Source organism: Malaclemys terrapin, chromosome 10, assembly GCF_027887155.1.
Source record: "Malaclemys terrapin pileata isolate rMalTer1 chromosome 10, rMalTer1.hap1, whole genome shotgun sequence".
Taxonomy (NCBI): domain Eukaryota; kingdom Metazoa; phylum Chordata; order Testudines; family Emydidae; genus Malaclemys; species Malaclemys terrapin.
This window is the reverse complement of record NC_071514.1, coordinates 40,092,544-40,108,447: the sequence shown is the minus strand read 5'-3', so window position 1 is coordinate 40,108,447 and position 15,904 is coordinate 40,092,544. Positions and strand designations below refer to the sequence as shown.

Sequence of the window (15,904 nt, the reverse complement as noted above, 5' to 3'; positions counted from 1 at the left end):
TCCGGTCTGGGTGTCCCTGGGGGGGCAGGGAGGGGGCTGGGATGAACAGCTGATAGGCCCAGCCACCTCAGGGCACTAACAGCCAGGGCTCTGTTTCTCCTCTAGTGCTGTCGGGATTTGTCTCCAGAGAAGAAATTGAAGGTAAAGTGGGAGCAGCAGAGGAGCAGTGAGTGCTGGCCCGGCCATGACTGCTGGGCTCAGAGTAAATCCAGTGCCCCCTCTCTGCACGTGTTGATGCTGCACCCGGGGTGGGGCAGGGTGCCCAGTGGGAGGGGTGACCACAAAGCGCGGCATGGCCGGATCCTGCCATTCCTCCCTAACGAGCCGGTGTCTATGTGCAAGGCGCACCAGGCAGCTGGCTAATGCCAGCCAGAGGTCAAGCTCACTGATCGCAGACCTGGAGCTTCTTCCCAAGGCCCTGCAGCGAGGGGCTCCTCCAGCACCATGCCGCCAGTCAGCCAGAGAGGGCGCTAGCATGCAGCAGGAGCTGTTCCCCATCCTCCTCCTCCTGGGCCTGAGCGTGCTGCCCTCACTATCTCTCTATGCACTAGGGGCCTGACCTGCTGCCCCTGCTGCACACCCTGGCAGGATGAGCCTAGTGACTGCTCAGCTGCCCTGTTCCCAGCAGCGCCCACCACCACTAACTCACTGCTTTCCTTCTGCCAGTCGGCGAGGAGATCGAAATGACCCCCATGGTGTTCGCCAAGGGCCTGGCCGACTCAGGCTACTGGGGGGACAAGTTCTTTGGGCGCGTTGTGAGCGAGGACGTGGAGGTGGGCGCTGGCTTCCTGCGCAAAGCCTGGCGTGCCAGGATAATCTACGGCCTGGAGCCCGTCTTCGAGTCCGGCCGGACCTGCATCATCAAAGTGCACAACCTCATCGTCTTCGGGACCAAGAATGAGAACACGCTCATCGAGAAGAACTACGACATCACCATCCAGGTGGGCCCAGGCCTCCCGGCAGGCATGCCCAGGCCACGCCCCCTCCCCCCACGCTCCCCAGCAGGTGGGCCCCGGTCACGCCCCCTCCCCCCGCGCTCCCCGGCAGGTGGGCCCCAGTTACGGCCCCTCCCCTCACGCTCCCCAGCAGGTGCGCCCAGGCCACGCCCCCTTGTTCCTGCAGTATGGGGACAGCCTGAAAACCCTGACTTGGCTCAGTGCGTTGATTGTTGTTGCCTGCATTGCACACACCCTGCCCTGTATGTCCCTCCCCCCACCTGGCACACTGCTCCTGCCCAGCGTGCTCCCTCCACCCCTGCCCACCTGGCCTGCTCCCCACTCACTACCCAGCTCACTGCCACTCTTCAGCGCCCCCCTGCAGCCGCCAGCCTGTCCAACCCTGGCCCCACTCCTCTTCTCTTCTCCCGCTTTCCCTCTCCTGCCTTTCCTCATGCACAACCCAGTGCCTGGAACAGCCTCCCCCAGCCTGGACACCGGCTCCTGGCCTACTGGCCCCTCTGGCCAGTTGCCCCCTGACTTCTGCCCTCCTGCCACTGCCTGCTTCTCCTGAGCTGTCCCTTGTGTTGCCTGCCCAGCCCGACTGTGTCCTGCCTGCTCCTCTGCTCCTGGGCTAGCTGCTGTCACACAAGCCCTGAGGGGCAGGGGCCAGCACCTGTAGCCAGCTCCATGGCTGTCCAGTACTCTCACCCATCATGCCTGCTGTCCCCCACACTGCGTGGTGGGGAGGCTCTGGTGGTTTGAGCCGCCCTTTGTCCTGTAATTGCCAGTGAGGATGCATCCCAGTGCCCGTCTGTGAGCTCGCCAGGAGGAGCAGGATGCTGTCTGAACCTGGCTTGCTGGCCCAGGGCAGGGCAAGGGATAATGACTCTGCTTGAATCCCCAGGAGTGCAAAATCCAGAACTCGAGCCGGGAGTACTGCAAGATCTTTGCTGCTGAAGCACGGGCCATCCCAGACTTCGGGGCAGTGCCCGAGTAAGTTGGGCCTCTGCCCTCCATCCTGAGCATGCAGGGGCCACAGGGCGGCATGACCTCCTCCCACCCCGAGCATCACTGGGCCGGGGGAGGGAGGATCCGGGGTGGGCGGCACCAGCATGGCCTCCTCTGCCCCATCGCTCCAGGGATCCAGTGGCCCGTTTTCATTAACAGGTGCATTCAGAAGCCAAATTGGGAGCGTTGTGTGGGAAGGGTCTGGGTCCTGGGCTAACGTAAGCAGGTTCAGTCGCTAGCATGGCTGAGGTGGGGGCAGCTTGCAGTCAGGTTGTTGCCCAGCCCAGGGAGCAGCCAAGGGACGGTGCTCGGGGTGGTGGGCTCTGGGTTGGTGTCCGCCATGCACTCTGCATGCTAGTCACAGAGCCAGCCCGTCGGCCTACGTTCTGGCTTGCCCTATGCTGACCTGGGCCGTTTACTATTGTCCAGGATCATCCCTCTGTATCTCATTTACCGACCTGCCAACACTGTCCCGTACGCCACCATCGAGGAGGACCTGGCAGGGCCCTTTGAGCGTTACTGCATGAAGGAGCGGGACGGCAGCCTGGCTGTTCAGAGCAGCTCAGAGATTGCGCAAAAGTGCTGCACCTTCCAGCACTGGCTCTACCAGTGGACAAATGGAAACATCCTTGTGACCGACATGGAAGGTATGGGCCGAGTTGGCTGTCTAGTCCCCGGCGAGGGAAGAGTCCCTGGTTCCTCTGGCCCAGCGCCACAGGGCCCAGGGCAGTGGTGCCTCCTACGGCACACCACCCAGCACTGTGTCCGGGCAGCCCCGCCCCTGAGAGAGAGCCAGGGAGTGGTGGCTGCTGGAAAAAGAAGATGGGAAAATCTCCTTCAGCCAAGGACTCCAGCTACCCCCCCACCATTCTGCCAGGCATGGTGGCAGGCAGGGCCTTTCCCTAGTAGTCTCTCCCCCATAGTATTGCATCGACCAAGCACACTAGGATGTACTAGAGTGGCAGCCTGCGTTGGCACCTGGAGGTGGGAACCCAGGAGATCTGGCCTCTGTCCCTGTCTCTGCCAGCCACTGGCTTGAGGGCCTTGGCCTCAGGCTTTCAGAAAGAGTCTCTCCTCTATGGTCCCCAACTCCAGACCCCTGGGGCCTGACTTGCAGAGGTGCAGAATGCCCAGTGGCAGCTGGAGCCAGCGGCTGAAAGCGTGTTGACAGGGCACCCAAACCCAGAGCCCCCTCAAAGCCCTGGCCTGTGACCTCTCTGAGCCAGGGCTTCCCCAGGTGTGAAATGGGGACTGTTCCATCTCTGCTCCCCCGGGTGATGGGGCGACATGGGTGGGGGCTGCTGCAGTCTGTGTATGGAGGGGCTCTGTGGGCTGGTCGCTGCTCATCGCTCCTTTCCTGGTAGGACTGTCCCCTCCCCAGGCTCTCTGTGACTCCACTAAGGGCCCTGCCAGCCCATGTTCTCCCAGCCCCTCCTTGACGCTTCCAGCCTTCCCCTGGGCCCCAGGGGTGGCAGCAGCTGCGCCCTGCGGGTTGGAGTGAAAGAGGGAATTCGGAGAGGGACAGAGCTAAAGGCGCGTTCAATCAAAAAGAGGGCAACTCAGGGCCTAAACATGATTTGCCAGGACCCTGCAGGGGTGACTGGGACCCCACACCAGTACCCCTCGCACCCACCCAGCCTATGAAGGGGTGACTGGGACACCCCACCCCCCACCTGCTCAGGGGACACTGGGACCCTGTGCTGATGTCCCTTGTGCCCATCCTGCCCATGCAGGGGTGACAGGGGACCCCCCCCGGTGTCTCTTGTGCCCACCCTGCCCCTGCGGTGGGCTCAGTGACTTGGACCCCAGCCAGGAGACTCCTTGGGCCAAATCTTGCTGTCCTAGCAGAATTAGTGGCCAGGCTTCTGCTGACAGCCATGGGAGCTGCATTGGGCTCGGCCTGAGGTTGGTGATTGTTCCCTTCCCTTGCAGGCGTTGGGTGGAGGATCACAAACGTGAGGATAGCTACAAAGCTGAAAGGGTAAGTGACTGCAGGGCTGAGGCAGAGAGCTGGCAGCTGGCTTCTCAGAGGGGCTGTGGGGGCGCTGCCCTACCCTGGGCTGTGTCTGCCACGTGATGGGGCTGCCCCAGCCTCTCTGCAGGGCTTGCGGTGACCTTGCCCCCCCACTCCCTTCCCTGTCATTCAGCCAGCCAGCCATAGCTCTGTCTTTCTCCTGCACGGTTCAGCCCCAGGCCTGTCTCCTCTGCTGCTCTCCTCTTCCCACTCCAGTTCCTTAGTGTGTGATGGCGGGTGGGAGGGGAAGTGAAGGTGGACTGGGGGGGGGTATGTGATGGAAAGTGGGGGCTGCAAGGGGGAGGCTGGGTCTGGGGTGGGGGGGGATACAATGGTGGGTCCAGGAGCTGCTTTGCGCCCTGCTGCAGTGCCATGGCCCATGCAGTGAGCACCTACAGCAATGCCCTAGAGCGGATTGGAGCCGGGTGGAAAGTCAGTGCCCCCACACACCACCCGGAAAGGGGTATGTGCCTAGAGGACAGCAGCCCAGGCGTCTTGTCTTCCTGCTCGCTGTGCCTGGGGGTGTGTGGGGAGAGGGGCGCCCTGGCTCAGAGCCCCCTTGGCAGGGCACTGGCCCTGAGTGTGGCTGTGTTGGCAGGTACCAGGGGCTGAAGGAGAGCTGCTTCCCGGCCCTGCTGGACCAGTTTGCTGCTGTCCACCAGTGTAACCGCTATTGTGAGATCCTGGGCCTGAAGAGTCTGGAGAGCCTGCAGCAGCCAGCCAAGCCCAAGGGCTCCAAGAGCCCCTCCCTGGGCAGGAAGGCCCCCTCAGCCCAGTCCAGCCCCCAGCTGCAGAAGAAAGGCCTGGCAAGCCCCCAGGGCACCCGGAAGGGCGCCGTGAGCCCCAAAGCCTCCCGGAAATCCACTGAAGCTGGGGAGGCCCAGCCGGCCCCGAAGCACAAAGCGCTGGAGAGCGACAGGCCCAGCCAGCTGCAGTAGCCAGAGCCTCGGTGCAGCCACGCAGGCAGCGTGCCGCCGTGCACACCTGGAAAGGGGACCCAGCCGCTGCTCCTTCCTGTGGCTCCCAGCACGCCCCTGCGCTGCGCTCTGTGTGGTGTGCGAGTGAAGCAGTGACTAGGCTGGCGCCAGTGCGGGGGGCCCTGGGTAGCCTAGTGGGCCGGAGCTGGCTCGGTGCATGGCGGGGCCTGCACAGCCGCTGCAGGGAGCATGGCAGCTCAACTCTGTTACCTCTTTAAAACAACAGCTCATCCAGGCCGGCCGAGCCTGCCAAGCCCCAGCTGCCAGGGCCATGCAGGCATCACAGTGCCCTGTGCAGAGGGTATTGGGGCAGTGTGCCAGCCTGACCACCAGGGGGCACTGGTCATTGCCTGATGGCGACCCTGAGGCTCATTTTCTGAATCCCTCCTTTAGACTGTGCCGGCTTTTCTCTGGCTCTGCTCCGACGCCTGGCCCTGGTGTTCTCTGCTGGCGACCCCTGGAGGAGAGCGAGCAGCTGGTGCTCCTTTGTGTGCCACTAGGAATGTGCCGCTCTACCCTGCCAGCCTGCAGCTGTCTACAGTGCACTGACCCCGCTCGGGCATGGGTGCCACAAAGGCGTGGTAGCTCTTGGGTCCCCCCGGCTCGCAGCACCTCCTGGTGTTTTCCCTACACATGCCCAGCGGAAATCCCTGACCCCAGGTCCCTAATGGGCCATACACAGGCCCTACTAACCTCCCTGAGCCCGGCTAGTTCAGCACCTCTCTCCGGTCCCACCCCATGCCCATTACCTACTGATTACTCTGTAGGGGGAGCATGGCTAGACAGGCTGCTTGGTCCCTCTTTGCCCCGTGGGGATGGCCGTGTGTTTTCTGTGATTCCCGGGCCTGGAAAGTCTGGCAGCATCCAGCCCTCGCTACAGAACCATGTGGCAGATTCTTCGCTTTCCCTGATGCAAAGCAGTGCAAAGCCAATCTTCCACGTGTACTTCACGTGTTACTAATGCAGCATTGTCTGCCCGAGTCTGCGGGGGGGCGCGTTGCACAGGGCCTCTCAGCTGGGAGTGTTTAAGTTTGGAGTCTATCGGGCGCAATTAAAATATCACTACTTAGTTCCCTGCCGATTATGGTAGTGGAAGTGCTTGGGGTGTCTGTGTTGCAATGTGCCAATCACAATGGTAGGTGGGTGCCAGTCTAGCCAGCACAGAGGGGCGGGTGGGGGGAGTTGAAAACTCCTGCTCCTGTGAAAAAATATTTCACATCTTCTCCAAGGGGAGAGGGAACAGCCCACCCCTGCCACCAGAGCCAGTACACTCTGCAGCATCCTCGCTGGCAGACCCAAAGCAGCTTCCCCTGCACCCCATCCTCACGCAGCCCTGGGCACTTGGATCACTGCAGGATTGGGCTGGGAAGAAATAACCCAGCCTTCCCCTGACCAGGTCAAGCCGCACCCTGTTGTCCTCAGGCCAGTAACACCCTCCCTTTGTGAGCTGACAAAGTCACGGGCTGGGCCACAGCGTTGGGTGTGTTTTGCCACAGTGTCAGTGGGGGGTGTGCATTGGAGCCAGCCCTTCTCTGTGGAGTGTAGGGATCAGGGTTCTGTTCTCCCAGGGCAGCAGGACGTCCCTGCGAGGCAGCCCTGACTGGGGTTAAGATTTAATAGTGGCCTTGCCCCTTGACCTGGTGATGCTGCCATAGCACAAACCGGATTTAAAGCTGCCCGAAAGCAGAGCTGAGGATTCCCCATTGTATGCAAGTCCTGCCCTGTGCTCCCCACCTTCCCCATCCGCCAGCATAGGGATGGGGCCACCGATCCTGGCCAGCAGAGAGGCTTCTTGGGAGCTGGTTCAAGTTAGTGCAGCCTCAAGGCTGTTCTACCTCATGCTGGGGGTGCCAGTTCAGCCCCCAGGCTCAGCGGTGGAAAGATGGCACATTCCCTATCTCCCCTGTATGCCAAGAGCTGCTCTGGTGCACCTGGGCATCTAGCCCAGTAATTTAGCATTCAGCTGGTCTTATTGCTCACCCCTTTGGATCCAGGGAGGGTCTGAACCCACCTTCCCAGCTGTGCCCTGTTGGCTCTGCCCTGCCTCTACACACCCTCCCACTCCTGGGATCAACAGGCGAGTCCTTCCTTTGCCTCCGAGAGACAACCCCAGCCCTGCCTGCCTCTCACCCCCCAGGCCTGTAAGCCCTGCCCCCACAGGCCTCTATTCTTCTGGTTTGTCTCTAGGTCTCGTGGCTTCAGTGCTGGCGATGTAGCTGCGCTGGGGGCGGGGAACAAGATGTGCCTGCTGCTTACGCTGCCAGACTTTGTCTCAGGCACAAGTTCTCTTGGCTACTGCCTCCCAGTGTGGCTGACAGCGGGGCTGTGGCCTTGTTTAAAGGGGCAGACACAGGCCATGTGCTCTCTTCTTGCTTCTTCATGGCAGAGTATGGGGGCCTGTTTGTTCCATTAGAATGCAGGTCCTGTCTGGGCTGGGGAAGCGGTGAAGTGAGGGCATCACAACAGCCGAGCAGCAGGGGCTTGTTTGGATTAGTGATTTGCCCGCAGGTTGGTTGGTTGCTTATTGCCTGGGGGTGTCACTGCCACAGTGTTTGTGGCTCACCCCAGGGCTCGGCCTAGGCAAGCAGGTCACTGGTAGGGTTACCATATTTTGTGCCTCCAAATGGAGGACACCCCCAGGGGCCCCGGCCCCGCCCCCAGCCCTGCCCACAACCCCCGCCCCAACTCCGCCCCCTCCCGAAGTCTCCGCCCCCTCCCCTGCTTCCCGCGAACATTTGAGTCGCGGGAAGCCTGTAGCAGGTAAGGGGCGGTGTGGGGGGAGGAGGCGCGGCCCAGGCTGGCCCCCTGGCGGCTCCAGCCTGGGCCGGCCCCGGCCCACCACCCCCGGCCCGCCCAGCACTGCCGGCCCCCGGTGGCCCCGCGGACCCCCCCGGCTCGCGGCCCCGCGGACCTCCCGTCCCAGCGGACCCCGCTGCCCCCCCCCGGCTCGTGGCCCAGCGGACCCCGCAGACCCCCCGGCCCCGCGAACCCCCCGGCTCGCGGCCCCGCGGACCTCCCGGCCCAGCGGACCCCCCGGCTCCCGGCCCCGCGGCCCAGCGGAGCCCCCGGCTCGCGGGCCTGGACTGGCCCCCGGCCCCGCGGACCTCGCGGCCCCGCGGCCCAGCGGACCCCCCGGCTCCCGGACCGGCACCGCGCCCCCGGCTCCCCGCCCGGCCCCGCGCCCACCCCGGACCGGCACTGCGACCCCGGACCGGCACCGCGCGCCCGGCCGGGCTCGGCACCATGCCCCCGGCCCTGTGGCCCCGGCCAAAGAGCCCTCCCGATTTTCCCGGACATGCCCGGCTTTTGGGGATTTCCCCCCGGACGGGGATTTGAGCCCCCAAAAGCCGGACATGTCCGGGAAAATCCGGACGTATGGTAACCCTAGTCACTGGAGGTGAAACTTTAGTGGAGACAAGCCTGCTCTGTGAGTGTGAGCCGCTGTTCGGTGCCCTTTGGTTGGTGTGTTGGTAACCGTGCTAACGACCCCGGAGCAGGGAAGGCCTTCCCTGTAGTGACAGGGTTACGGGCTCACAGCAGCCAGCCTGAGTCTTCCCAACAGCCCTGGCAGGGCAAAGCCCCACAGCGCAGATACGGCCTTGGCTGCTCCTGCAGGGAAAGTGCAAGCAGAGCCAACCTTGGAAACAAAACAGCCCCCACCCTTCTCCTGCACAAAGCTGCCAAAAGCCCGGGTTTGCAAACCCCCATAGGCCTCATCTTCACCAGGAAAGGAGGTGTGATCTTACCGCGAGCTAGCTAACATGAGGGGAAGCCCTAGTGCAGACATGTCTGGGGGTAGTTTTCACATGATTATCTCGACCTGCTATTTTGTGTGAAAGCTACACGCTGCCTTGGCTGCTCTAGGGTTGAGCCTGGTGTTTGCTAACCCTCCTGCTCGGATACCGCTGGCAGCTGACATAGTGCCCCAGCACAGGGAGCCACTTGTAACAGGCACAGCTGGATTTCCTTCTCCCTCTTGAGCCCTGCTCGCGGGAGGACAGGGAGGGCTCACGTTTGGGCTGTGTTTTACGAGAAGGAATAAACAGTAGCTCTCTTGCTGTGAATGCCTAGCAGCGCTAAGGCACAGGGAGCAGTTGTTACTGCTGTGTAGCTGGGGAGGTCAGTGCTGGCCCCCCCCGCAGGTGCCCTTGCCTAGCTGCACTGCGGTTAAAACTACCCCCGCCTTGTCTCCACTAGGCTCCCACAGGAGCTAGCTCAGGCCTGTTAACTCGCAGTAAAAGTTCACCTCTTCTAGCAGTGACCGCAGGCTGAGCCGCCCGGCTAGTGCAATTAATGGTCAGCCTGGGCCAGCGCAGGGGGAGGGGAGCTGTTGAGGCCTTGTCCCGTTGGGCTCAGAGCACAGAATAGCTGTGACCGTGGGGCGTGGGACCGGGATGCCACCGAACTTCAGTCCCAATGGAGGTGACTGGTGCTGGCAGCAGCAGTGTCGTGGTGATACAAAGCCGGGTGCCCAGCCAAGCTGCCTGTGCTAGGGAGCTGCCCGGCTGGTGCTTTGCACTCCATGGCTGCGGCTGCGCTTCGCCCTTCTGCCGGGGCCGATTCCTGCTCTGTCAGCCCGTTGTAAGATAACCGTGTACATACTCGTCTGTGTATTGGCAACTGGGTGTGCGCGAGTGCAATAAAACACGATGGACTGGCCTGCTCTCCAGTGCGTCTCTCCCGGCTGGAGGGGCTGGGATACCCCTCCTTCCTGCTCTCCCGCTAGCTGGGGGGTGATATGGTGCCTAGCAGCGTGTTGCCCAAAGCTCAGCGTAACAGGGGTTTGTCTCCAGGGCGGAGGAGGGGGACTGTGTGTGGTGCTGGGGGCAAAGGAGAAGGGGTTTCATTTTTCTAGTCTGTTTGCACCCACTCCCAGGTGTAGGGTAGGCAACACCACCTGGGTCGTGAGACCAGTGCCTCAGCCGGCATCCTCCCTGGCACAGCTGCAGCCCCCATCCCAAGGCAGGTACAAACTCTGAGGAGTGCAGTGACGAGACCTTGCTGGAACACCATCACCTGCTGGTGAGTTACACCAGAGTCTGGCCAGCGATGTGCTCGAGAGGAAGGTGTGAAACCCCTGCCTACATGGCTGCAGTGACGTTGGTTCCTGAGCCATCAAGCAGGGGCTAGCTTCTGCCCTGACGTATGAAAGGTTGGAGCCCTTTGAAATCTTCCTCCTCTTTCATGGAGCTGCATCCCTTCTTATTATTCAAATCATACATTCCAAAGCCAGCAGGGACCATGCTCATCATCCTGCTGACTGTGTGTGTGACGCAGGCCGGAGAACATCCCTGAAGGAATTCCTTTCTGAAATCCAGTTCTTATTCTGTGTTCAAGCCTGCTGAGCTCTGGCCCTCAGCGCTTGGGGCAGGGAGTTCCACAGGTTCCATTTATAAACTATAGTGTGTTTAAAAGCAGTCCCCCTTTCCAGTTGGAAAGTTGCTGCTTTTTAATTTCATTGGGCTTCCCTTTGGGCTGCTTTGCTTGGGAGTGTAAACAAGAGCCCCAAACTAACCTTACATATCTCTCCATGTCCTTTCTAAACTCTAAATGGCTAAGCTGTTCAGTCTCTGCATGGGAAAACCTTCGCCCCGCTGTGTTCTGCCTCATCTTTGCACCTGCTCTCTGGCCACCAGGATTTCTGAGCTGGGGTAACCAGACCTGAACACAACAGGCTAGGAGAGAATGTACCAGTGGTTTAGAGAATGGCACAATAGTGTTTTCACTGCTCTTCTCAATCCCAGTCCTTATGCACCTAAACACGTTGCTGGCACCTGTAACTGGTCGTGCTGCACATTGGGCAGAGGCTTTCATTGAGCTCCCCACAGGGATGCCCAGCTCCCTTTCCTGGGGCCACACAGGTAATTTAGACCCCTGGGATGCGTAGTAGTAGTATTCTCTCTAAGGTGTATTACACTGTATTATTCACCAGTGAAGTTCACTTGCTGGATCAGGTCCCTCAGAGGTGCCTTGCAGTCCTCACTGGATTGACTAGCGTAAATACCGTTGTGCCTTCTGAACACTCATTAATAAACATATTGAGCCACCTGAGCCCTAAGACGTAACCTTGAGTTTCCTGTTCTCCTTTTGCCATGCTGGAACTTGACCTTTCTGAGGCCTGATAGACTTCACCTCTTCCCCTAGGCTGATGTGGGCCTTGTTTGCTCTGGTTACAGCCATGGGGCTACCCCAGTGTAGCTGTCCCCTCCTAGAGCGAAGCTGTCATATGCTGCCATTTGTGCCTGTGCAGCTGATCCTCGTTTCAAGCAGGGGTAACCTGCAGGGGTGCACGTGGCAGTGCAATAGCAGCTGGGCCTAGCTGCACAGGAGCAGCTATGCCTGGGCCTGGCTGCAGCTCCCTGAGCCCCTGCCGAGACACCCTGGTGCATAAGGGGCTTCTGGAAGTTCCACTGATCTGCCTGAGTGGGGATGGTGCAGGCAGGGGGCTGGGATGGACCCTGCCCTGAAGGGCCACAGGTCAGAAGCCAGACAAGTTTCTGAATAACTCTCAGGGCTGCCCCCTGGGACCTCTCATGCACCCTCTGTGGAGTTATTCAGCTGTTACCGTTGCATTGCCACTCCCTCAGACTCACAGCCTGGATTAGTCTGCAGCAGCCCTGTTGGCTTGGTTAGGCATGGACTCACCCTACTGCTGTTGTGCCCCACCTGCTCTGGGAGGATTCTCAGGTGCATGAAGCAGATTGGAGCTTGTAGTCTAATATGCTCAGTGTTACTGTAAGGGCGCAGGGTCTAGGTGCTCCCTAGGGAGATATGGTCAGATGCCTAGGTTTGGAGGCAATAAAGGGCCCAATCTCACAATCAGCTGGGTCTGGGGGCCAGGGACGAAGGACCTTTTATTACAAACCAACCTGGGTAAGTCTGATTTTGGCACTGGTGACCCAGGTGGCAGGTGCCTAACAGGCTAATGATCAACATGCAAAAACCTAGAGTTCCAGGCCAGACGAGAGCATTAGATCATCTAATCTGGCCACCTGTATACCACAGGCCAGAGCCCTTCCCCCACTTACCCCAGGAGTGAGCCAATAACGGGTTTAGGCAATGTCCATCTCCGGGAAAGGTGTTCAGGCTGGATTCGGAGACATCAAGAGCTAGCGAAGCCACCACCTCCCTTGGTAGCTTATGCCAATGTCTTCAGCATCCAGCCACTGGTTCTTGTTCTGCCCTTGCTAGATAACCGACTTCTCTCACTGCTCCCTTGGCTGTCCTCCCTCACCTGTGCCTTGGGGCTCTCCATAAATCTGTGAGTGCTGTGGGGCAGAGACTGACTTTTTGATATTGTTACAGAGCCCTGCACCATGGGGCCTTGATCTCTGCTTGGGACCCCCCCAGGCATCACTGCAATACCAGCAGCAAACAACACAGAAGCAGTTTCTGTCCTCCTCTGGAAGCTGTCAGCTCCCAGGCATGGGCCCAGGGTAGAAGGCCATGGTAACCAGGACGAAATCTAGCAGTGACCACGCGACCTGGTACAGAGCATGGCTGAAACTGCTGAGAGCTGCTCACTGTGGTCAGGAACCCATCTCCTGCCAGAGGGCTCTTTCACTTGGAGGCCACCTGCTGCTCTGCGCCAGCTCCCAAAGGTGCAGCCCACACCAAGGAAGGCAGCACAGTGGCCGTAGCGGTTCACAACTCCTGTTGCTTCCTGGAGTGCCATGTAGGCAGGCGCATTTTGGGTCGGACCGCACTGCAGCTGTGGATGTGTTCCCAGCTCAGGCAGACAGACTGGCAGTAGCTTAGCGTGAGCTAGCGGGCTAAGAACAGCTATTGCAGGTCAGGCAGCAGCTCAGGCTGGCTGCCTGTGCTTGGACCCTGGTGGTTGGGCAGGCATAGACTCAGGGGACTAGCCCAAGCCGCCACCTGTGCCACAGCAGCCACACGACTATTTTTAGCATGCTAGCTCAAGCTGAGCGAGTGTGAGTCTGGCTATGCGGCATCAAACCTCCCTGCAGCAATGCAGCCGAACCCTCCCAGGCCAGGCATGTGCATTGCACCCACTGTCCCAGCGTTCACTTCGCCCTGAGGGCCCACTGCAGGCATGTTCCCCACACACCTTTCCCAGCCTCCAGGCCGGGTCTGAGTTAGAATCCCATCAACATACAATAGGACTGAGGCTCCTAAAGGGCTAGATCCACAATGGGATTTGGGTGCCTGGCACTTAAGGTGCCAAAGTCCAAAATGTAGAACCTCAAAACTACTGCTCAGTGGCCACCTAACCCTCTAGGTGCCTAGATTTGCACTGGTGAAGTCCCCTAGGCACTTAACTTTCTACCCTGGGATATATCCATGGCTGCCTCTGGCTTGATGCCCAGTGTCTAGCTTGCTCCTAAGCCCCAGGATTTGCACACTAGTTTCCCCCCTCCCCCCTCCAGCTCTCCTGCAGGGCCCAATGGCAGGGGGTGCTAGAAGCTGCCTTGGGGAACATCAACAGACCAGCTCCGCACTGAGCACAGCAGCAGGTGCCTCCCTTACACTGAATAGCCCCATGAGGGGAGGGATAGCTCAGTGGTTTGAGCATTGGCCTGCTAAACCCAGGGTTGTGAGCTCAATCCTTGAGGGGGTCACTTAGGGATCTAGGGCAAAATCAGTACTTGGTCCTGCTAGTGAAGGCAGGGGGCTGGACTCGATGACCTTTCAAGGTCCCTTCCAGCTCTAGGAGATAGGATATCTCCATTATTAAATTATGAACAGAGCTCAGTGCATAGGGACTTCACCAGTGCAAATCTAGGTACCTAGAGGGTTAGGTGGCCACTGAGCAGTGGCCCAGGACAAGAGACCCATGTTCAAATCCCCCTCTGCCTGATGCAGAGTAGGACCATGTCCCTGATGTTCCAGGCCCGTGTCCTATCCCCCAGGTTAGGGTGTACTCCAGGGTGGGGCTCTGGCCACCTTCCTTGGTGAAGCTGTTCCATTACGTCTCCTTATTGGAGCAGGGATTGAAGCTGGCCCACCCACATCTCAGTGACTACTTTAGTATTTCTGATGACAGGACCAGCCTCCACTCAGGGTTCGGCGCTGCAACCCTGACTCTAGTCCCTTTGTGGAGCTAGCCCTAAGTCCCTTTTGAAAATGGGACTCAGCCAGCAAAGTCAGCTAGGCCTTGCAAAGCTACATGGTGTGACAAGCACCAGTGAAAATCTGGGCCTTTGTCTTGCCGTGCCTCAGTTCCCCACCTGTGAAATGGGGACAGCAGCAGTCCTATCTCATCGGGTGTTGCGAGGATCAGTAGCACAAAGATGGTGAGGATCTCAGCTGGGGATGATAGCCAAAAGTACCTGCTGTGACAGAGCAGGGAGAGATCTTGTCTGTCTTCCTGTTTGTACAGGGCTAAGCTCAGTGGGACAGGAATAGTGATGGCTGTACCAATGGGGGCTGGCAGGGAGAGGTGGTGCGCCAGTGAGGTGCATGGTGGGAAAGAGCTGACAGCGGATCCAAGCGAAAGGGCAGAATAAAGGCTGGGGTTTCCAGAAGGGCTCAGCGTCCCCTGCCCCCCAGCTTGAGCCAGATTGTCCAAAGAGCCCAGTTCCCCTGTTCACACACGGAGATGGGGGGGGCGGGGCATGAGCGCATTTGAAAATCAGGCCCAAAAAGGCGATGAGCTCTGAGCCCTTCTGAAAATTTAGCCTAAATGCCCAGGGCGAGGCTGGGTGGCCTCCCACTGTCTGGATGAGTGGCAGCTGCACAGTCCAGCCAGGAGGGATGGGCCAGGAGCACTGCAAGGAGCTTGGAGGCACCCGGCACTCTCCATGGTTTTATTAGTATTAGTTTTATTACAACAAAGCCTCCTTGAATGTGTGGGACAAGGCCCCTAGCCCAGCAGCTGGGCAGGAAGGAAGCCTGCAGGGCATTAACCACCATGGCACACACCGGAACCACAAAGACACAGCAAGTCCCACAGGGACTGGTCAGACAAGGCCTGGCTTGTCAACAGAGCTCAGCCTGGGGAGCCACCCAGGAACCTGCTGATGCTCCCTGGTTCTGGGGCCAGCCCCAGGGCGGTTGCTGTAATCTGCACTGGTGGGCACAGCCCCAAGGGACTGGCAGAGGAAATCCCCATCTGGCTGTTTTCTGTCCTGTGCCGTCTGAGAGGTTCATGGGGCTCAAGGGAGGTAAAGAGTCAAGCCAAAAATACAGCATCTCCAAGCTCCTTGTCAGAGGAGGAAAGGCCAATGGGGCTGTGACCATTGTGCTCTGGAGAGGGTTAGCCATGGACCAGCAGTGCCTGGCCAATGCCCTGCTCTCACACAGGCCGTAACTGGGCTTTGGGAGCTGGCGCCGAGGGCGAGTGCTGGTTTGGGTGGCTGCCCATCTCCTCTAGGGCAGCCCAGCGCAGACTGTGTTGTTGTAGTGCCCGCAGCACTGTGTCAGAGAGGCCATGCTGAGCTCGAGTCCCACCCAGCTGCCGGTGAAGGACAGGGTTCCATTGTTGCTGAGCACGGTGCTGGAAGGGAGAGTGCAGTCAGGGTCAGTTGCACCAAACATCTTGCCATGGAATCAACACCTGGGAACTCCATGGCCTGACACCACCCGCAGCACAGAACCCCTTCCCCACTCCCACTGACCCACCCACTTCCACAGGGTCTCCTCTCCCCCAGGCCCAGAGCCTCAAATACCCTGTCCGTCTGCCTGGGATGGCTTGGCTCCCCTTAAAGCCCTCCCCCACCTCAGTGCTGCCCAGCCAAGAGAGTTTATCATGAGCCCAGTGATAGTGGGGGTTTTCCTTACAGCCCCAGCTCCTGGAGTCAGGTGATTAAGGCAGTGTCTAGCCCTCCCCATTGTGATCCCCAATGGCTCTGTCAGCAGAAGGCAAACACAGGCCCAGTTGTATTAGTTGAAAAATCTCATGATTGTTCAGCCAAATTCATGATAGTTTGGGGCCTGAGTCATGATTTTTGAATGGCTGGGGTTGGTGACACTGTCTTCTAGTCCCAAACTCTCCCATGTCCATC

The 15,904-nt window shown here is 59.7% G+C and overlaps 2 protein-coding genes across 5 annotated transcripts in view; one reads left to right on the top strand and one right to left on the bottom strand.

Annotated features, from left to right (window-relative positions):
• ALPK3 (alpha kinase 3) overlaps positions 1 to 7,800 on the top strand; it is an 81,232-nt gene extending 73,432 nt beyond the window's left edge. For all 4 annotated transcript variants that reach the window (XM_054042752.1, XM_054042751.1, XM_054042754.1 and 1 more), the window contains 6 exons: positions 106 to 141; positions 667 to 941; positions 1,843 to 1,931; positions 2,376 to 2,593; positions 3,879 to 3,927; positions 4,559 to 7,800. In XM_054042752.1, coding sequence (XP_053898727.1) covers positions 106 to 141; positions 667 to 941; positions 1,843 to 1,931; positions 2,376 to 2,593; positions 3,879 to 3,927; positions 4,559 to 4,898 — 1,007 coding nt within the window. In that variant the 3' untranslated portion in view covers positions 4,899 to 7,800. The remainder of the gene's footprint in view (positions 1 to 105; positions 142 to 666; positions 942 to 1,842; positions 1,932 to 2,375; positions 2,594 to 3,878; positions 3,928 to 4,558) is intronic.
• A 6,893-nt stretch (positions 7,801 to 14,693) lies between these two features.
• LOC128843928 (sodium/nucleoside cotransporter 1-like) overlaps positions 14,694 to 15,904 on the bottom strand; it is a 54,267-nt gene continuing 53,056 nt past the window's right edge. Inside the window, exon 19 of the mRNA XM_054041069.1 lies at positions 14,694 to 15,396. Within this exon, the coding sequence (XP_053897044.1) occupies positions 15,270 to 15,396 (127 nt within the window). The 3' untranslated portion in view covers positions 14,694 to 15,269. The remainder of the gene's footprint in view (positions 15,397 to 15,904) is intronic.